Source organism: Cinclus cinclus, chromosome 9, assembly GCF_963662255.1.
Source record: "Cinclus cinclus chromosome 9, bCinCin1.1, whole genome shotgun sequence".
Classification (NCBI taxonomy): Eukaryota; Metazoa; Chordata; class Aves; order Passeriformes; family Cinclidae; genus Cinclus; species Cinclus cinclus.
In genome coordinates, this window is record NC_085054.1 from 1,299,304 (window position 1) to 1,322,167 (window position 22,864).

Consider the following 22,864-nt stretch of genomic DNA (forward strand, 5'->3'; position numbering starts at 1 on the left):
TACAAGCATGGAATCTTAGAATGAGTTCAGAATTCTTTAACTAAAATAAAAAACCCAGTCTTGTTCATTGATTATACAGTCTTACTAAAGTATGTCAAGTTATTAAAACAATTGTATCCTCTTTATAATTGGATTGGAGAAAATAATTTTTACAAAGTGTACAGTGAAAAACTATATAACCAGTTCTACTTTTTTTTTTTTTTACTTTGACATTCTCTGTAATATATATTAGAGCAATGCATTACTATGGGTACTTATAATAATGCTTACATTAAGATTTTAGTAGCTGACACAAAACCTGAGGTAAAGAACTGAAAGCTGTTTTATTTGTAAACTGAGAGGCAATGGACTGTGTTTACATAATTTGTCAGTGGATGCCGCTAGCTCCTGACAACAGGATGGTAAGATGCAGAAAACACAGCTACCATTTTAGGTGCTGGCAAAATTGGAGATTTTAGACTACTTGTACTATTCCGGTTCTTCTTCCAAAGATCAAATTCTCTCACAGTCCCCCTATTTCCAAAATTTGCTCTATATCCAAAATTTGCACTGTCCATCTCTTTTACTCTTAACTATGCCATATGATAGACTCAAACTGTCCTTTTTGTCCAACCTTATTTCTTATCCCAGGCCTTTTCAGCACTAACTTCTTGCTTTGTTTTGTTAAATTTAACTTTTTACCCTCCCTTCTGGCTCTGACAGTTTCCCAATACAACAGCTGCAGTTCACACACCTCTATCAGAATATCTAACCTGCTATAATCTCAAGATATCAGACTCTTTCCATCATCTACTAACCCCCCATCATGTTGTGCACTGTTTTTCAAAACTTCCAAGGTTCCATGCTCTTTAGTTTTCATATCAACTTTACAGGATTTAAAGCCCAATGTATTTCTCTTTTCTTTTAAGTTTAACTCCTATTAGTATAGGTAGGACACAAACACATTCTCTTTGTCTACTGCAAAAATTATCCTCAGTTTTACATGGGCAGGCTTTTAATATGTGTTTAAAAGCCACAGCTGGGGATAGATCATACAGGCACACAGACAAGAAGTCACTTCTTAGCATGTAGCAAAAGGCCCTGCTACAAACCAGTAAGCTGTTTAAAGGACAGCAAGTAAGGAATTTACTCTAATTTTATATTGTGCAAAACACACATTCCTCCCTAGGCTTCCTTTCACCAAAATCCTAGTTTTTAAAAAAGAGTAAGCAACAAAAAGAGGCAGCATTTTCACTGTAAAAGCATGCTTGAGCACCTGCCAGAGCACAGCCCTATAAACACAAGTTACTCTAAATTGCATGAAATGAGAGGAAAAGGGAAGAAGCTGTCAAAAGGGAATTAGAATGGTTTCCAGAAAGAAAAAAAATCCTACACTGGAAGTACTGAAAATTTCTTTCTTGTTGCAGGAAAACAATCCAAACCTACATAAAATTATGATGGAGTTTACATATACATTACCATCCCAGATAAGAATGACACTGTATATAGAGCTTGTTTTATGAAGAGAATTATTAGCAAGTGTCAAACTGCAGGAAGCAGGTAAGTGATGCTGCAGACTGTGCTAGATCTGAGCATGTTTTATGAATCACTAATTCATAAATAGCAAGCATTGCAATGAAACAACTGACCCCAAATTCCATAAGTGGCAGCTGCTAGCTGTTATGCTGATGATGGATCTCAGCCACACAGGAAGGACTGGACATAGAAAAAAAAAAAAATTAATCAGTTAAGATAGACTAGAGTGGCCCAAATGCTTTAATAGTGAATGCTCCATAGGGTCATCAAGTAAAGAGAAAGCAAAAGAAAAAACCCATTGAACTGAAGTAAGAGCAAACTAGTAGAAAAGAAAAAGAGAAGTTTGTAAAGAGAACACAAAATGAAATAATGAGAGAAACAGCACACACCCCCTGTACCTTCCCATATTAGTATCAAATTAGCAAGTGGAGTTTAAAATAGCCATTTTAGAGACAACAGACCTAGCTGCAGCTGGTGACAAGTCTCTTGGCAATCATATAACTGGAAGATTCATGTTTTTTAGACTAACATATCTATAAACAAAATATGCAGAAAATATGCAGCAATATTTTTTGTTGTTTCAGATGCAATATCAGACAATAACATGCAGTACAAGTATAAAATAACTAAACTTTTCCCCAAATTATTACACTAGAACTCTTATGAAAGACACAATTTATGCAAATCTACTTGCATGTGTATCTACACAAACATTTACAAACACACATATATTTATGTATATTATACACACTGAACACAAATCTTCCCTTATTACTCTTAACTGCAGAGAAAAAGCAGTGTGCTATGTTCAGTTAAATTTACAGAACACTCACAACCCAAAGGCCATCATGCACCACAATGATCTGAACACAAACAACCAGGAACTACAATACAAATGACACTTTATTGTCTGGTACTGTTGATGCCCCCCAAAAACACTGCTTGACACAAACTATGGGAAAGCAGTAACTGTGACAGACTCAAACCATGCCTACCCCCCAAAGGGGAGACTGCAGCTCAAAAAGGTAGATGATGATAATGATATTATTATTAATATTATTATTGATATTATTAATATTAATAATAATACTAATAATAAAAGCTAAAAGAATTAAATAAAACAAACCCTACCCACCCACTCCATCCTTGTAGCAGAACCTTTTACACTTTGCTCACTCTGTGTAGACTGCAATTGTGTGCTCAGCTCCTCAGGCCTCAGGGGTCTCCCTCATATACACATAAAATATACAACAAATATTTACCAGGCCAGTGCCTCAGAACTTAAGATAACCACTTAACAAAACCAAAACTTAATTCACAGATACTGGTCCTGGGCCTGAAATCAAAGATCACAAATTTCAATCCTCCCTCAAGTTTCCACCATTACTATAGCCCAGCTAACTTTTACTACCAGACATTATTTAGCATATACCCTTTGGAGGCATCCAAACATTCATCTCCACATTAGAAAACTATATAGGATCTGAAACATCCAGTACAAGTAAGAAGTCTTTTCACTTCCTAAAAAAGGTGTCACCTAGCAGCCTTTGAGAATGAATGCTAGCCTTATCTATTTGTATAGATGTAAATATCTGAAGTCACTTCCACATGCTCATAAACAGAACATTCTATTAACTGCCAAAAGAATAAGCTTAAAGTAAATATATTCAATGTCATAAGCAAACACATGATCACAGGGATGGAATTAGTATTTTTGATTCAAACTTGATCCTAAATACCAAATTTGGATCTCAAAATAATTTACACTTGGAAATTGGACAATGTTGTCTTCTAATTTTCATTTAGCACTATTAAAACCTTTGAACTTAAAACCAGCATTTTGTTGATGTAACTCAGTGGTTACTACTGGTTCTACTGATGGTAGAACAGAGAGAATGATGTGCTGTGAGCTACATTTGAAAGCTGTAAGAATTCTACAACTGTCCGAAAGATCTTGATCCCAGCTGTAGCATCTTACTCTCACCACCTGACTTACAGCTCCTACGATAAAGCCCAGGAATGGCACTGGGAATACACAGTGCAGTAGAGGCAATTAGCAGATTACCTCCAAGGTACAGTCATTACTTCAGGCACCTGCTTTCTCTTATGTGACCAGTGCTTGGCAGTTTTTAAGCAGCAGATGCATTTGTTGGGTATTTTAAGAAGACTACAGCCACCAGGCAGTCGCCTGTTGCAGCTGGGGAGCAGGTGGTAATACCACAGCCACCTGCTTAACACATAGCAGTGTGCTGACAACATTTGCCTTTTTCCATCATTGATGAGAGCTCAGCCACACTGACAGACACAGTACAAGATGATCATATTCACTACCTGGGAAACATATTCAAACTCCAAGTGGGTATGGTAATATGGGAACTTAAAAGGGAGAGCTGTATTTTAGAATCACTAATTACTAGTAAATGCAGCTAATTAAATAAATAAAACCCAGAGATATTCAGCATCGAGCTGTAATAAATAAAATTATCAGAGTTCGGTAAGCCTTTGGAAGAGTTTAACTATCTGTGAATCTACACAAGACCTAAAGAGATCAGGGTTTCAATTCTAGGTAACAAGACTTCTGAGAAAAAATGAAAGAATGGGCAAGAAATACGGTGCACTTTCTTCCAAGACAACGCTTAGGTTACAGCCCCCTCTGCTGGAAATATCTAGTACATATTGTTACACAAGAGTCGGAAAAAAGGCTAAGTAAAGTAAAATAAATTAAAAATGGACAGGAAAGAGAGCTTATAACATGGCTTTTATTCACTCGTGTTTAATCCTCCACTTGCAGCTGAGTAAGCACCTTTCACAGAAGAGTAAGTGCTGTAATATCAAGTATAATTATTGACAACTTTAGATCTCTGTCAGGCAAATCAGTTTTGACATTTTTTTCATGTATGGTGTGAACAGCCTTCTTAATTTAGACAAGAGGACGTTAAACTGGAAACGAAAACGTTTCAACAACTTGCATCATGTGACATTATAATATTCAAATAATAACAATATTCAAATATTCATAATAATATTCATGTCATTTGAATAATATTCAAATGGACTTCCTAAATCAGAACTGCACAGAAAAACACCCAGAGGTGACTGACTGGGACAGTTTTTGTTCTCCATGCTTCAAAATCTCAACTGTTCACAACATGAGGTGTTCTTCTAAGGCTGAAGTAATGAATATAAGGTCAAGACCCAGAGAAAGAAGCAAGCATTTGTAACCATCATCTTAAAGAACTAAGTAAGGTTCACCATTTCCTCTCAAAATGTTTCTTATTTGCAGTTTACTTTGTAGCTCTGTTTTAAAACAACTAGTCATATTTTGACTTCTTAGCTTTCCCATATACAAAACATGTTTGTCCCTCTGTAACAAAACTTCAATTGAAAAAAAAATAAATCTCAAGTTTCCCTCCAACATTTCCCATTTCCTTATTTACCAATTAATAAAAGATTTTTTTCATCCATTCCCCTCTTGCCTTACTTGCTGTATAACTATCTTGGTTTGATACTCACAGCTGCAGGCATGGCTATGTGGCTCTGGACATAGGGCTGGTGATGTAGAGCTTGAACTCCATGATCAGAATACAGCTGGTATTAAAAAAAAGTATAAAAACTTAGCACAAAAGCTTGTTTCACAATGTTAAGTTTTCAAGCCCTTCGTATGAATTTAGAATCCTTAAAACTTCAAATTGAGGGCTATGTTTATCTGAACTACTTCCTTTTTTAAAAAACACCATTTCAGTATTTAAATCTATGTTTTCCCAACTGATCAATAAAGTTTAGTAAACTTTGTTTATCTTAAATCAGTGTCACAAATTGCTTTCCTTGACAGAAGCAGCAGCTTCTCTATTACAAATCCATTTTACTCAGCTTTAATAGTAACAGTGTATAAATGTGTAGATTAGTACACTGAAAATGTAAATCCCAGCAGTATCAGACTTGTAAAATATTTTCATACAAGTACTACAGACTATTCTTGGAATTTTACACCATTCTTCTGAAATTTGACAGACTGCTTCCTTTAACATGAAGGAATTGCCTACCTGTAAACCAAGAGCACATCAAATATTGCTTAAATAATTTCATCTATTTTCTTAGTGCTCACAGAGTTCAGATCTCTGTACACCTTTGTATCAAAATCATGAACCAGTACAGGTATCATAGTACTGTTAAAAAGATTATGATTGTAAAATAAATACCAACATTTATGCACTTTCAATAAGGAAGAAAAGCCCCCATAACCCAAGCCTTGTATTATTCCCTGTCTTTGTAGGGAAATTAATTACTTCAGCATGTCAGAATTTTCCACTTCAGATGTCTGAAATACCAGTTTTGGAATTTCTATTGTAGTAATAAAATACCCATTTACTTTTGGAACAATACTTGATTACTAGCATTAGTAATTAGACGTCCTAATTTAACATCTATTTTGGCGTTCCTGTTCATGAAGAATGAATATTTGAGAAGCACCAATTAATACCAAATTGAAAATGTAATTCAGTCTTTCTGTAGCCATTTACTATCATTTTAAAAATCAAATTATGAAGAGATTGATTGAAAGATTAAGTATTTTTTGCTTACAGCTTTTTGATTCTCTATCAGTAATATTTCTAATGCTGAAGAGATTTTTAAAGTACAATAAAGCACTCTTAATTAATTCATATCATTAGAATATTTAGAAACAAGCTTCTACTCACAGAATAATTCCTTCAGGAAACTATTGTGGTTCAGGGATATTAAACCAAACATTCCAAAGAATGAACTCCCATTTTACTTAAACATTACTTGCATACAAAACCAACTGATAAGTCCTTTTACCGCTGTCTGTAATAGATTTGTGACTCTCTAGAATATTCCAGAATCAAAGAAATCTCCTAGACCAAAAGAGAAATTCTAACTTGAAGACACCTGAAATTATTAAACATCAGCAGAGGCCAACCATTCCAGTATTTAACTGCTCCAGCAGCCAGTTACTAAATAAAAGATTGTATTCTTCAATTGCAAATAAGCACTCTGATTTTCAGCATGCTTTTTTTACATTTTAAAAAATACCTCAGGAATTGCAGCTTCCATTAGGAGAGGTGGAGATATACATCCATTCTCCTGGTTAATTCCTATTGGCTGATAAAAGACTTCAGATGGTTGCAGGTACAGGAGTGGAGGTGAAGAGGTAGGAGACTGAAATAAAACACATTCTAATAAATTTTATGATTTAAGCAGGATAAAGAGAAGAGTTTATTTTACAGACTTCTTTGCTATATATATATGTATATAAAGATAAAAGACAGAGCTTTATTTTAACATGTAAAATTAATCTTTGATAACCTAAAGAAAATAAATGGATAGAAAGGTTAGGTAGTAGGAGAAAAAAAGTCCTGCAATTTTATGTGGCTTTCAGATTTTATTTACATTTTGGAGAGCATTGCAGAATCCTAAAACTTGCAAAATTCACACTTAAGATCTCAGAAATACACTACAGTTAAAATTTCCCTTGCAACACTGTGACACCAGCAAAACAAATTTTTTGTTTTAAGATAATGAGAGTTTCTCTAATTCAGCACCCTGATTTCAAAGCAGTGGATTAATCTATTAGAGAGGAACAGGCCATAACTGGACAAGGCTGGCTGCTATTGAAGTAATGAGGCTGCATTGTAACAGTTGAAGCTTAAGGGATTTGGTCCTCCTTCCAGGTTCAAACTCTTTGAGTTTTTCAAGTGTCAGGATTTCCATATTAAGCTGCTCTTTCACAAAACAGATAAACTCTTCCCCCACAATAACTAAGCTAACAGTATCTTTTTCCTACTTCAAGAGCCTGGGTCTAATTTCACCCTGTGTGTGTCCACATGCTTCTGCTAACTCTTCTCCTATGAAATGTCACAGTTATTATCCATTTCTTAAATCAGATAAAATTTGGCAGTTTTTACCTGTTTTTTAAGAATTTGTTACGTAATTTGATACAAATATTTTGCTAAATTGAAGGGGAGGGGAAGATATTTTCTTTACATCACATTTACATTTAATATTTCAACAGATGCTATTTTATGCCTTCTGTTGTAGCAATAAGTGTTGTAAATACACTGCTAAAATACAGCAATTAATACTAATTTCAACCAAGTTGCCAATAGTGAGAAACACCACTCTTAGATAAGCACAGCATACCTTCAAACTAGGTGAAAAGTAATGGCAAAATGCTGCAACTATGAATTGCATTTACCTGTGGAACAGACCACTGCCACTGACTTGAAAGACACTGTGTTGGTGCCTAAAATTGAACAAGAAGATGTCACTAATGTGGCGAAGAACAAACACACATAGAATACTTTTATTCTCAAATCTGTAGTTCATTCTCAATTAAAAAGAGGAAATATGATTTTCATTAAGCCACAAATTATTCACTAACGTGGTTTTGGCTATTTCCACTCAGACTCTAACTTTACCATTTCATAAACCTCAAAAATACTTAAGTCAGATTCTCAGAAGAGGACATCAGAGCACAAGAATCAAGAGACCCAGGCTGGACAACTAAAAAATGCTGTAGCTTTAAGGAAAAAGTCTTTTATGATGAGAAGGGTCAAGTAGAGGAAGAGGCTCTCCAGTAATGTTGTGTGAAACCTTCATCACTGGAGCTACTTAAAACTCAACCTGACAAGTACCCAAGAAACCTGATTTAACCAGCCCTACCCGCGAGCAGGAGTTTGGCTTAGATGATAAGCCAATTGTCCTGCAACACAAAAGAAAATGCAATTTATTGAACCTTCATGTAGTTACATAAACAAAATAAACTGTATTCTAGTGAAAAGTCTTCAACGAAGTTAAAATATGTTTCACACGACTACTACGAATAATCTTTTTATTTCCTAAGAATAAGCAGATCCGGGACAGTGCTGCAAACAGTACTGCATGGCTGGAGGATTAGTGATGGTCTGAAAATAATTTCCAAACAGATACCTGATAATGGTACGTAGGAGACTGATAAACAGGTGGAGCAACCATCACAGGTGAACTGGAAACAGAGCGAGACTTCAAAAGAAAAGAAGTTACAAATCTTAATGCAGCAATTTCATAAACTGTCACTTCTATTACAGCTCTGGAACACTATAATGCTGAACCATCCCCTTCCTTTTGAAAAATTTTCATGAAATTTTAACCTACACTTTAACTGCTTCAAATCCACTGTCTCTAATGGCTTTTGTTAGATCAAACAAAAATCTCTGGCACATTCACCCACACCATTTTAGAAAGCACTAGGCCATCACTACCTAGAGATAGTAAAACTTGTTCCTGGGGCAAGGCCCAGACTGATTATGAACTATCCTGTTCAATAGGTTACACCAAAGGAAAAGTCCTCTGTAGAAGCAAAATAAACTGAAGTGTTATTTAAAAAAAAACAAACAAAACAACAGAAAATAAACAGTCTAAGATAAGGAAGCCATTTAAACGTCTAGCAGGAGGCATAGTTGAAGAAACTGAAGCAGAAGGGACTTGAAAACACTGCAGTTATCCTGGTCCATAGAAAAGCATAAATACCAAAATAAATTCCTTACTGGCCATGGCTGCTGAACAGGAGAGACTTCAGATGTATGAAAATAAGCCACTCCATTATGGTAAACATATGGATAGCCACTGGAAGTGGTCAAGTACATTGTACCAGCTTCTGGTGATACAGCAGTAGTTGCATACATTGTACCAGCTTGTGGTGTTACAGCAGAACCTGGAATAAATATTTTAAAATTTATTTACAAATAACTTTTTTCAGATGTTTACACAATGAAAAAAAGAGATGATCACTTCCGATCTTTACAGAAAGAAAACATTCAAAGGAAAGAACATAGAGCAGTGTGTCTAATGCCATCTCAATTCCCTCAAACACAATCATGAAAGCAGATGGCCACTGATTGTCTCCACAGCTAGATAGGAAAGGCTACAGAGAATGACATCCATATAAACTACTAAATGTAACACACAATATGGGGATATTTCTGGAGAGGAAAAAAAAGGGAAAATTAATTCCGTAACTGAAGCTGAAACCACAAAATAGTAACATAGTACCGAAAAAAATCAGGAAGAACACAATATAAACAATATCAGTACAATATCACAACATCAAGACACCTGGATACAACACAGCTGAAATATTATCCACAGACAAGCTAAGATGTTGGTTAGGATAACATTAAGCACACCTTAGGAAAACTAAAGGCTGTTTTAGCTCCAGTAAGCAATCTAGAATTGCACTTACTGGTATCTCAGATGAGATCAACACGATCCCACATCTAACAATGCCAGCTACCAAGTACGCTGCACAGACTTTCTGCCAGTGTTGAGCAAGACTCTGGCAAAGAAAAAGGAAATCCTCTCCATCAAACACAGAAAATTCATTTCCATTCAATTCACTTCAATTCAAAATACATTTTGATGCAGGGGAAAGGCAAACCAAGTGGCTCTCCCAGTTATGTTCAAAGCTCTTACCACAAGGGATCCTGTGACGACAGAAGAGCTAAAAATCATTTTGCTTCACACAATGAAAGACAAGAGCTATATACGTGGGCTATAGAGGACAGCTCTTTAATTCTGCAAAATATAATGGAACCACAGCTCTACAGTGCCATTTAAAGTCCAGTTGCTCTGGCTTCATGAACCCAAGATGAGCTGCAGTAGGGCAAAGCATCCTAGTGACTGATACACGCTAAGCATGAGCGCAGACGTACTGAAACAAGGCCCTAGGATGTGTCTGGATGCCAATATGATCTTGTAACACAGACCTACCCTAGGCATGAGAGACAACGGGTAGTTGAACAGGTCCACAAATAAAGATCTCAAAAGAATGCAGCAGCTTTCTTCAAAAAGCTTCTTGAAAGATTTTTTTAAAGCCTCATGTCTCAGTTAAAGCACAGAGATACGCCTCTTTTCTACCAATATACACATACATTATAAGAGTCAGAGGCACGAAGCCTCACAAGTCAGGCAACACAAGCTGGAAAGTGACACAAGTCAAAAATGCTAAGTGAAATAAAGCATAGCAAGAAAACGGCATACAACCTCTTGATAATGACTGAGCAAAGATCATACTGAATAATTTCTACAGCCAAGAAACTATACAGTTGGAAAAAGTATTCCATTTCCTGTGGGCAAATAACCCACACACTTTCACAAGGAAAAAGGGCATACTTAGCCACAAGGTGGGGAGAAGGCAAACTTCCTGTCTTCAGCAAGTGTATCGGCAGCAACAGCATTAGTGCACACATGAACTACTTCTAACAGAGCATGACAAAACTGAAGAAAGTTTCAGAATTAAACCAACATTCTTCTGTACTTTGGCATCAGAATGAAGATGAGCACAAGGATGGGTTTTTCCTAACTCTTCCAAAAGTTACCATAGGACAAATACTGCAGCAAAGTCCCAAAGTACACCTCATTGCCTGCTGCACTTCAAAAAGAAATCTATTTTACACCTCTGGCACACAGCCCTTACTGAAGACAACTGACAGATCTCATCTTAAAAGTTGGTGATTTATAGCTGACATTTTCAGTATCCATCCAGTATCTTAGAACAGCTCAAGAAGAGAGTGAGGGCTGCAACCACCCATTCCTTATGGTTTCTTCCAAAGAAACCAAGATGAAACAATCCTGATGGATTTTAATATCATAAATAAATCCATAAATAACAATGAAACTAACCAGCAGAGCCTGCTTTATCCTATGGAACCTGTGAGGACACACTAAATGTTTAGATAAAATGTTCTGCCAGGCAACTCGAATTTCCATCCAGTTTGTTCCTAGATAGGTAACTCTCTCCAATAAAGTAAAAGAAACAACATATTGAGAGACAAAAGAACCAAGAGACCATAAATCTATTTATTTCAACACTTCCAGTCACATGCATTTCCTTCCACTGCAAACCATCTGAGCACATACCACACACAGCACTAGTGCAGTGCAAGACCAGGTACATCTTTGTTAAAAACTTACATTCATACTGACAATAGACAAAAGCAAGCAAAAATACATACGAGCATTAGGACTCCGCACTTGTTTTCTTATTGCCGGTCCAATATTCAATTTCTTATCCTTATAGTTGAGTTTTTTAGCCTAGAATTAAAGAAGGAAGACATTTTTATTATTTTCCACACAGACCTAGGCATCTGAGAAGTAAAAAATAACTTAGTAGGTTAGATACATGAGAGCAACTATGCTGAAACCAGACCCTAGGATCTGTGTCTGGAACCTGGTGAAACTCCAAGGTCTGTTTTTAATACTAACACATTGCTAGTAGACTGCAACATAAAAGGAAGTTCTGGAGATATTACTCAAAGTAGAAGAATAGGACAAAAGGACAAAAAAAAAAATCAGAGTTGCATACGAAAATATTCAACAGCATAAAACAAAAATCCATTAATTTCATACATAAATTGAAGCTTAGAAACTCAGCCTAAATGGAGAAAGACCTAGATGCTACATGAGCTTAAGACAAATATGAAATAGTAGAAATGTGCAAAGATGAAAAAGGTGGTAATATTGTAGTACATCTGTATTAAAGAACTTAGAGCAGGCAAAGTAAGACATCAGTAAGACTTCACATGGAGCAACCTTTCAGTTACAAAAGGGGCAATATGGTACAATTTACAAAATGGTACTCAGTACCATTGGTGTTTAGCTCACAGAAATGAAGCAATTTAAAAAACGCCAAGGCAGGAAAGCCAGCTGACTCAAGAAGTTGCTGGTTGTACACGTTTTTAGCTCCATTAACGTCAAACAAAGGTTCGGAATTTCCAACATTTTAACCAGCCCTCTAATTGTGAGAAGGCAATTTGCAAATCTCAAATGCCATTTTCTTGGGTTTTTTTCCCTTGCACCTTGATAACCCTCATGTGAATGAGTAACTCCTGACTGACAGATGTCTCCAATACATTCCAAACAAATTACAAGAGCACACATTTCACAAAACCAAAGGAACTGAAGAGCTGACCATGTCTCAAGGAAGGCTCTACAAGGAGCATCAATACAGTAACATAGCTAAGAGAAGCAAAAATTAAATTACTTGAGCTTCATCACTGAAGGCTTCAAGGAAACCCAATAGTTACTAAAAGGAACTAAATCAGGTCTGACAAAGAAGCATGACAGAATAAAAGACAGCAGTGATCTTCCTAATTTCCAGACAAAAATCTTGACAGCAGTGGAACGTGAAGGATAAAATTTTCCTAACTCTATATCTACTGTAGACTAAGAAAATAAAGACCAATGTCAAAGTCAAAAACAGTACTATGAACTAGAACTTCCTTCCTTAGTTCCAGAATATCTCAGTATAAATCTTAGCTTTATACTAAGATCTCCAAATCTCTACCTTCGCTCTCTTTAGACTATTTTATTAACAATCAGACCAACTCATCTTTAAATGCTACTTGGCAAACAGAGGACCAAACTACTCAGGCCTAGTATGAAAGGAATTAGTTCATTTAAGAGACAAACACAATGGGGACTGTCACTTACATCTTGTAAAATCTTCTGTGCCTCTTCTTGGGTTTCAAACGTAACAAAGCCATACCTAAACAAAAATGACAGAAGCTAAGCCTCTAAAATTTGTATTTACAAACACAGCATGTAGTTACTTGATGTACAGTAAAAGTGACACTACAAGGTAAAGTAATGGGTAAAAAAACAACCCCAGAAGTGAAGATTGAATTAATAATTGTATTCTTAGCATCTTCCTTATTACATTCAAGTACGTGGCAATATATCACCACAAATGACCAGCTGTTCCTGTTACTCAGCCTATGTCTTAAATTCCTTCATTGCTATTAAACAAAGATTTTGATCTAAACCTTTTACTTGTTGTGATGACAAAAGATGAGACACTTGGGATTTTTTTTAAGGTTAATATACTGTAACTCACAGTACACCTCCCACCTACTTCAGCAACAACTGTGAATACTCCCCACTGCCACAAGCACAACCCACTATTTTAAACTGAGTTCTCAGAAAAAGCAGTAATGCAGCCATTATCTGTGAATTCTCCTGTAATTCTTAACAGGATTAGCATTAAAAAAAGAGTACTGTGGAGATCAAGGATGAAGCAATTCTCATACTTCGTGACAGTGTGTCTTTTACCATACCTCTTCTAACTGCTGCAATAAATCAAACAGGCTTTCCACTCAGAACTCATGCTTTTCCAAACCCCCTCAATTCATTGCCAGAGTGATCTTGGTGGCACTGCCAGTGCAAAGTAAGAATCTGAATGTATACAACACACACATAAGAAAACACAAAAAACCTTCCTCCCCCCTCCATTAAATCTGACTTCCTAAATTTCAAACATCTTTGAAATGTGAAATGTGCATTTCTGTACATGTGATTTGTTAGGGCCACCGTTCATTTCTCAGGGTCAGATTACAGAAGGTACAAGCTTCTGCCCTTTCTGCCAGCAGATCAGATTTTGCAATACAAGGTTATTGTTCTTTGTGAGCATTTGTATGCTAATTTAAATACAGAGGTTCAGTAAATCTGACCAGCTGCACTTACAAATTTGTAGGTTTTTTCTTGTATTGGCTTCTCTAAACAAATCTGGAAACATTTCCAAGTTCAAAGAAGACAAAGTATTTTCCTGCTTAGGACCTTACCTGCACAGACTTTTCATTCTGTAGACTGTGTGGACAATAAACTAATAGATGTAATCACAGAATCCTAAGATTTTAAAATCACTTGTCAAGCAGAAGCAATGAAAAGCCTGTGCCTGGAGTTCAATAGAAATCATCTAACAGCATGGAAAGTAATTATTTCCCAACGTATTTGCTGTGAGACATATGCTAGCAATCACAACTGCATAATTATTATGGGTTATATGGACACATACATACACTGCAATTCTCAGATACTTCTTGGAATTTACTAAAAGGACAAAAGGCTTGGTGACAGACGTGGGACCAAGTCTATGACGTCATGCAAGTGCACTCTCTGTGCTAAGAGCTGCAGCTCAGCACTTAACTTGCTGATACATACTAAGCTCTGCCAGCATTAAAGCTGTCCTTACTGCTCAGAGGGAGAGAACTTCAGAGGGAAACACTCATGCACATTGCTTTTTGCTTCAGCTCTCTTTTCCCCCTTCTCTGGCAGTGCACTTCCCCACCTTATTTACATCTCCATCCTTTGGGTTACTGCAATAATTTTACTATGCAATCTTAATCTTCCTCTGTATTTGCTCTTGGTCATTTCTCCTAGTTCCAGTCTCAAATCTCTGTTTTTATGTAATCATGATTTAGTATCAGATTTGTCCCCTATGCTGCTGTTCCAAAAATCTTCACACAAAACTCTGTTAATGCCATGCACTCCAGCACAATCAGGTGTATCTCAGCTCTTCTTCCATTTTAGGCTCCTTTCCATACTGGTTTTCAGTAACAGAAATAAATATATTTAATAACTAAATAACCTTGCTAGGATAATCTACTTAAGTAATAGTCACTAAGAAAACCTAAAAAAAATGGAAACTATTGATTCTGTCCTAGCTGCACACAGCATCATCTTATAACAACATGACTAATAGAGATTTAGTTATGTAAATTGGAGCCATTTATATAGAGAAATTAATGGGTAAAACCAGATTTTTGCACACACTGAATAACTGAAATAACAATGATAAAATATTATGAACTATAAAAATCAAATTTACTATAGTCAGCTTTCTGTTATTTTCAATTTCCCACAATACACTTATTCTATTATACCAACCCCTTGGATACTCCAGCTCTGTCATTTATTATCTTCACTTCTGTCACACTGCCATACTGAGCAAAAAACTTCTTCAGGTCATTTTCATTAGTCTAGTACAGTAAATCAAGAGGGGGAAGAAAAAAAGGAAAAGTTGGTTTGCACAGTTTTTCAATTAATTTGATAATTAGTTCAATGCTTACCATAAGATTATTAACAAACATAATTTGGATGAAGTTTGCTACAAACTAATTATAACCCTACATATGAAGATAGAAGAATGAGCAAGTATGAGCCTAAAGGCCCATTTAACTACTGCATTAATTATTCAGCAATCATTCTAGAAACTTCTCATTAAAACTTCTCATTAGTAGATTTATGTAACAACTCTCCTTTTACAGTTAAGATCAGGGAAGCAGGTGTACTAGACCTGAATTATAGTTTCTGTAATTTACATGCTAGAGCAGTTTACAGTATGAAAAGTGACTGCCATACTTGCAACTGCAGCACAGCAGAGCATATAGATACAAACAGGTCACATAAACCAAAAAAATCCCCCTAAATCACAGTGATTTAGTGGTCAAATTAATTGAATATACCATGATCCCTCTTTCTGAAGTGGTTTTAACATGAGTCTGAAAATACATATAGGCACACTATACAAACTCCCCACTGTAAGAAAGTGTTATTTCAATGGAGAGTGGTCTAAGTCAACTTGGAAGGAACTGTCCCCCCTTCCAAGTATGCAGGTAATAAAACAACTTTTTACTGTAAAGGCTCACCTAAGCTTTGTGAACACTCCTCTGCCTTCTATGAATCTTTTTAAACAACATATGTATAATATCACATATGATGCTGTAAGCACAACGTTTGTGTTTTAAGTTTTGCTCTACACAGCCCTTAGTTAATGCTACACCTAACACTGGGAGAAGCACAGTAATATGCATGCACCATTGCTCTATACTTTTGCTTAACTTAAAAGTATACCAAGTACTGTTTTACTTCTAAGTGGATTACTTTGACTGCTTGTACATAATTTAGGGAATTCTCTCCAGCACATCAAAGGATTATGTGCCTCACCCAAGTCTGAAATTGATTGTTGCTTAAAGTATCACCCAAGGACACGAGGGTTTGTTACACATGACTATGAATCTGGAAAGACAAAGCTTTATGTGCAGAGCAGTGCATTGATGGCAAATAAGAAAGAAATGCTGTTCTAAGATGCACAGTGAAATCTGCAAGCATCCATGCAAACGTGATATTTAGAAAACTATGAGAAACACATTCAGGACTTGCCTTTTCCTACTTATGGTAAGATAAAGGCACTTGTCAGATTCTTCAAGGAAGGTAAAGGCTCAGCATTAGTGTAAGTCAATGACACATGGCCTGCACCACTAAAGAATGAGCTCTTTGGAGCAAGATGAAAATGTTCTCAACTGTAACCTCCCTTGCTGAATTGTTTCTCTAAATTTGAAAGACCAGGTTTTCCTCTTGCAAACAGGAATCACTGCCATGGTGATAGACAAAATGGCAAAATCATAGAAGAGCTTGTTAGAAAGCAAGCAACTGATTTATTCACTGATTGATGAACTGTCTTCCTTTTTCACAAAAATAAAGTCACCAGCTTTTGCATCACCTCCGGTGATTTGAATGAGACCTTTGGCTTAAAGAAAATACTCCAAAAAAACCCAATACTTTTTGCCATGAGATTGCCAATAGAAAACAATTCAAGACTGATATATAAACCCTATGAGGATTACATCAGAAATTTAAGGCTGCATTTGATATAAAGAATCATACCAAATAGAAGAACAACTAAAATGGCTATAGAGGTTTCATCCCTTCTATTTCCTCTCCTCTCTGCAAAAAAATTCCATCCTCTTTATGATTACAAACATGCTTAAACTGCTGTTGAAAATACAATTTCATAATAAATTTTGGAGTATCAACAACTGAACCAAGACAAGAGACCTTTAAAATGAACAATAAATATGGTAATTAATAAAACACTGATGTTAGACAGGAAAGTATTTTAACCTTTGAAACTGCAGTGAAGACAGAAGATAGCAAGAGAGGTCTATTTATAGTTCCAGTAATTTGCTTACTATTGATGCAAAAACCTACTGTGCCACTTTATTAAAGTCCAAATGTACTGAAGATCTTGTACACCTTAAAATATGAACACCTCTATTTGAATTATCTCAGCCAAATAAACTAGAAGATTCTGGAATTTCTTGCACTAAATAGTCTCAGGGAATTGTCAATTCTTGTTCCTCTTCAAATGAGTCAGTACTCAGAAGGTCTCAGCCTGGGAGGATTAAGGCAGGAAAGATACTCTTGGTAGGAACAAAGCAAGAGCTAAGCAGACCAGGCACGTTTTGCAAAAGTCAATGGCTTAATTATCTAAAGCAAAACCTTAACCTTGTCACAAACGTTTAAAGCAACTGAAGAAGGTAAGAGAGGCCCAATGTTCACTGCTATTTAAAGATTTGAGAGAATACACAAACGCCGGAGCATTCTAACAATTAAGATGAATACTGCAAATTACTCAGAGCAGCTACCATACTTCTTTAAAAAACAAGCTCTTGCCTTTAAGAAAATTACTATGGTGAGGAATACACACACTGTAATTCTTTGTGTGAACAAGAAATATTAGAGGAACAAAAGCCACTGATGTTTGCTCCACTGGCAACATGAAACATTGTGACAGTTTATTAAATTACACTAAGTGGCACATATAAAGGAAACCTTCCACATGCTTTTCTGCCATCAGCTCTGCTGATGAAAAAAGCTATTTTCTTTGAAAAAAGAAAACTCTAAAGAAGTGGTGTGTCAAAAGCTTCTAGCAGCTAGGTGTACAGTCAACTTTGTAGGACAGTTATGCAAATCAAGGCTTCAAGCTTTGTTCTCTACTGTAGGTTTGGCTACAGAAGTGAAGAAGATTTACCAACTAAACAAACACACAACCATCTCTCTCTTTTCTCCCCATGGATTTTTATATTGTTATAAACTATAATTTAGCACCAGAAAGAGGGAAGAATACCTTAAAATCAATTCCTCCAACAAAGACACGATTTGGAGTAACTGTTCCAAACCTCGGAGAACCGACCAGATTATTTAACCTCACTGGTGACACAGTGTTGGGACATGAAGGCAAAGATTCTGTTTGCATCTGATCAGTGGCCTGCTGATTGAAAGAAAACATTTTCAAAATCTTACATGTCATTTGTCAGAAATGAAACAACTCTCAACAGACAATACGCACAGAATTTTTCATTAGGCACAGCAGATACTGAACATTAACTATGTATTTTTATTCAGAATGTAACTCAGTATTTAAACATAAACTCAATCTTAATCAAGTCAGTAACTTGGTGAATACACTATGGTCTGAGGTCCAATGCTAAACACTCTTCCAAACTGGATACCAACCTTGGTTCAATTTGCAAAACACCCTGCTGCATAAATTTCAGCTTATGAATTCTATCATACAAAGTATCTTCTATCTACTAGAAGCCCTTATTTTAAACCTATATAGAATGGACATTCTAAACTCAATCTGAGCTCTCTCACATATCTACACAACTCTGTTCTCTGAAACAGCCTTCATTTTCCAAGTGCCAAGCACCCATAATTCCACCTCACAAAATCAACAAACTCCACACACCCGATGAGAACAGGTCTTGAAAACTGGTATTTTAATCCAACACTCTCTTGGCCTAAAAACACAGCACACAGTGATCTGAACAGAATTTTCCTCTGCAGAAGAACAACCAGATTGCACTTGCCCCAGTAAAGGAACATAACACAATGGGTATCATGGAAACCATTATTCGGTGAAGCATGCCTGATGTTTTAACTTCCAGCATGCTTACACTTGCAAAGTGTGAAAGAATTTTAGTTTAAGTTCTTTTCAAAACAAAATAATACTGCCTTACAAAGACAACCCTAACTGTGAAGGTGATAGGTAGGAAGCAGCCATGTAGTATTGTCATTAACTTCTCCAACAGGATTATTTGATACTTCTTTAGCTTTAGCATTACTCCTACTAATTCTAAATAATGGGTTAATGCTATTATTGTGGCTATCCTAAAGACAATAAATCCAGTTTAGTTCACATAATTTTAGTTTTAGAGAAGACATAAGTCCTAAAAAGAGCACGTTTGGGGCAGAGGAAAACCTGAGGTTGTTAACCTGATCTGTTCAAGAGAATCTAGTATGCATCTGTCCTACTGGGAATATCACCCCAGAATATTCACTGGGAATATAACCCCACCTCTAGTAAGCAAGGAGCCTACACAGTCACTACAGTCCCCAAGAGGACTCATTTTTGCAGCAAAAACCTCCTGAGGGACAAAACCAGGTTACATTCTCCATCTCTCACACCAGACTCCAACTGCACAACCATCTGGCAGTCGTGTTCAGCATGAAAACTTCTGGATTCAATTATAACAATTAACAGTTGTCAGCACAGGCAAGATGTATTCCTTGCCTCAAAGAGCCCAAACTGCATTTTCTCCGTACATGTTTTAACACCTGAGATATTAAAATAAGCCACAAAAGTAAAAACTTCAATGGAAGAAATGAGGAATTAAATACACCACTTATGAACTCACAGTAGTAAATTCAATAAATCCCAGTGAGTTTTAAGTGTTACATGTCAAAACCTGTATTGTGATAATCACCTCTTTATCATCAGTACGGTAACAAGAAAACAGCATTAAAAAAACCAAGTACATGCCATCAGCAAATCACCTGCCCAAATATTTATTTCTAGTGTCTTGTAAACTTCCTTTTTATCAATTTTCCCGAATAATACGGATATATACATTCATCAATATTTTTATGGATTACTTAGTGTGTCTGGCAGCTGCTTGCCAGCAGAATCGCTGTTTTCATTTTCACACTGAACGCACCCATGGTCAGACAAACCTAACTCCGAAGGCCTTTCTGGTGGTTCCTTACACTTAACTCCCTAAACACTTCTACTTCCCCCAGTCCGCCTGCTACGAGCTCCGAGCCAGACCCCGTCGCCCCGGCACCGTATCCCCCACACGCTGTGGGGCCGCCAGCGGCTTCGCCACACAGCCTGAGGCCTCCGCAGACAAAATGGCGGCCCCGCGCGGGCGGGTGCGAGCCGGGGCACCCCAGCGGGACGGCCCCGCCGCCCTCCCGCCGGCCGGGCCGCCTGCCCGGCTCCGCGGCCCCGCCGGGCTCCTCACCGCGCCCGCGGGATCCATCGGTCCTCGCAGCCGCCTCGGCCCCGGCACGTTCCCGGCACGCGTCGCGCTCCTCAGCCCCGCCTCGCGCCCGGCTGACGCGCGGCAGCCGGGACGGGCGTGCCGCGGGCGGGGAGGCGCAGCCTGGCGGGAGTCGGCGGAACGGAGGGGCCCTTCCTTCTCACGCTTCAGCCCGCCTTCCCTGGAGAGATCACCCCTTCCCAAATCCCTGTCTCCGCAGCCCCCCGAGTTCTTTCACGGGATCGCTGCGACGGGACGGCCGAGCGCGTTTCTTCCTCGGCACCTCCCCGCCTCGAGGCCCTGGGGCTGCCGGTGCAGCCGCGCCTTCCGGAGCGGGCGGCTCGCGGCCGCCGCAGTGCCCGGAGCCCCGGGCGCTTGTACCGATGGCCCAGCGGGTGTCGGGCGGCCCAGCTGCTCTGCGCTCCCCTCCCCGCGGGTACCGTGGCACCGGTGGCCTCGGCGCAGCAGCAGCACCGGGGCGGGTGGAACCGGCTGCTTCCTCAGAGCTACCGCCCTTTGGAACCGTGCTTGGAGGATCTGTGTCGGCCCAGGAGCCTCCGGCAACTTCCCCATCGCCTGGGGAGGCAGGAGGCACATCCCAGCTGGGTTTTTATCATCCCAACATGGGTGTGAAACACGGAGGAAAACGGTCATGCATTTCATCTAGCCCCTGGGAGAAATACGAAAATGCCCAGGGAGGCAGTTACCTGTGTCTGGCTTACCAGGCCATACTTGATGGGAGGATCAAAACATGGTTTAGATTTAACAGCTATCAACATGAAGTAGAAGTCCTTATTTCAACTCAAATAATCTTTCTAAGGTTCCCAAAAGACTCTTGAGTAGACAGGCTAGCTTGAGAACAGTTGTGGGTCGGGGATGACATTAGAGATAAAATTTGGGGTCTACTCGAGAGAGCTAGAAAGCACCTTAATGACCACTCCCCAGAATACTACAACTCAAAATATTATTTTTCCACCCTTACTGAACTGGAGGAGAAGCACCAATAGGAATGCTTGTGTCAAGTGTACTTCCATGGTCATTTACTGAGCAGCACTACAATGTGCTCTCCTGTTCCATAATTTTATCCTGTCTGCAAATGCATTTTACCCTTAGAATACCTCTGATATTAAACAGGTCTGGAAAAAAAGAGTGAATCAAATGCCAAACTCATAATCAATGCAGGTACGAAGGTACAGCCTGACAAAAGTCCTTGATGTGATGACAGCAGGAGCTGGTATGCAGACAAGTGTGTGCTGAGAGAGCCACACCAGTGGGAAATCTGTTTTTCAACGTGATCAAACATGCACAGGCTAAGTCACTGCAGCTCAACTCTGAGACTCAATGTCAGGATCATTACTATCATTAGTGACTCTCATGGTTTATGCTTTTTTGGTCCTTTAAAACAAATACTTCAAGGAAGAATGTCTTGATAATGTCTACATTATATTTCAGTTGAATTTAAGTCTTTGTATTTCGCTTTATGAAAATTACACCCATCCCACCTAAACCAAACAGCCCTTCACATCATTTAACTGTCCCCGAGGCATAGCACAGACCTGCAGTCCTTATGGCACCCTACACTGCTCCTGAACTTTTTGGTGCTGTTTCAACACCTATTAGCTTCTGCAACATTACTCTTTACCACACAGAATAAAAAAACTCCACAACCTAGAAAAATTTCTAATAATTATGTGCCTGTAATATGTAACAATGCTCAACTCTTACTATTGGTTTTTGGCTTTTTTTTTTTTTTTAGATGAGAAAACTGTATAAAAGTAAAGGCAATCTTAGCAGATCTGATAGGATTTTTTAGAAGTACTTATTTTGTGAGATTACAGAACCCTGCTGAATTGCATTCATTGACTTTTATGAATATTTATCAGACAGCAACAAAGCTTATCCTGAGAACAGCACTACATTTTAATGATGTGAAAGGCAGAATAGCCCAAGCCTTTCATGTGCTTCATATCTTGATTTGGGGGATTTAAAGTGAGAACAGGTGAAAGAATAAATGAACATGCAGAGACATGAAAGTGTATTGTGCATAGTTTTAATTATTGTATCTTCTACGTTATACCTCCTCCTTTAGTTATGAAACCCAAATCTGGGACAACTACATTTAAAATAAGACTGTTGTGACAAAAATGGAACTTTTGCACATAAATGAGAAAGACTGAGCTATTTTTGACTGTGATGATTAAAAACCTGAAAATTCAACACACCTATAAATGTAGCAAGATTACAAGTAGAGCTGGTAAAAAATACTGCCATGCATACAAGACTTGAATATCATAACAAAGGCTGCTAGGCTGCCCTGGTACTGCGTGGCTGCTTCATTAAGGGAATTGTTTCCTGGCTGAGGGAGCCACTCTCAAAGGAAGTCAGGAGTACGACTGGTTTTCCTGATTCCA

At 37.8% G+C, this 22,864-nt stretch overlaps 1 protein-coding gene across 1 annotated transcript; it reads right to left on the minus strand.

Moving 5' to 3' along the window:
- Window positions 1-1,677: 1,677 nt before the first annotated feature.
- Window positions 1,678-20,453, minus strand: BOLL (boule homolog, RNA binding protein). The gene is made up of 11 exons (XM_062498400.1): window positions 20,436-20,453; window positions 18,257-18,400; window positions 15,235-15,326; window positions 13,003-13,057; window positions 11,526-11,604; window positions 9,060-9,226; window positions 8,464-8,535; window positions 7,730-7,777; window positions 6,568-6,693; window positions 5,029-5,103; window positions 1,678-1,695 (listed from the first exon to the last, which is right to left on the minus strand). The coding sequence occupies exons 1-11, from the start codon at window positions 20,451-20,453 to the stop codon at window positions 1,678-1,680; spliced, it is 894 nt and encodes a 297-aa protein (XP_062354384.1).
- Between the last annotated feature and the right edge of the window lie 2,411 nt (window positions 20,454-22,864).

Excerpts from the sequence above, each read along its gene's own strand:
- BOLL (XM_062498400.1), bottom strand. Across the intron at positions 13,058-15,234 it reads AGAGCTGGAGTATCCAAGGG|GTATGGCTTTGTTACGTTTG; the intron begins GTTGGTATAATA and ends ATTTTTGTTTAG. Across the intron at positions 11,605-13,002 it reads CACAGAAGATTTTACAAGAT|GCTAAAAAACTCAACTATAA; the intron begins GTAAGTGACAGT and ends CTTTAATTCTAG.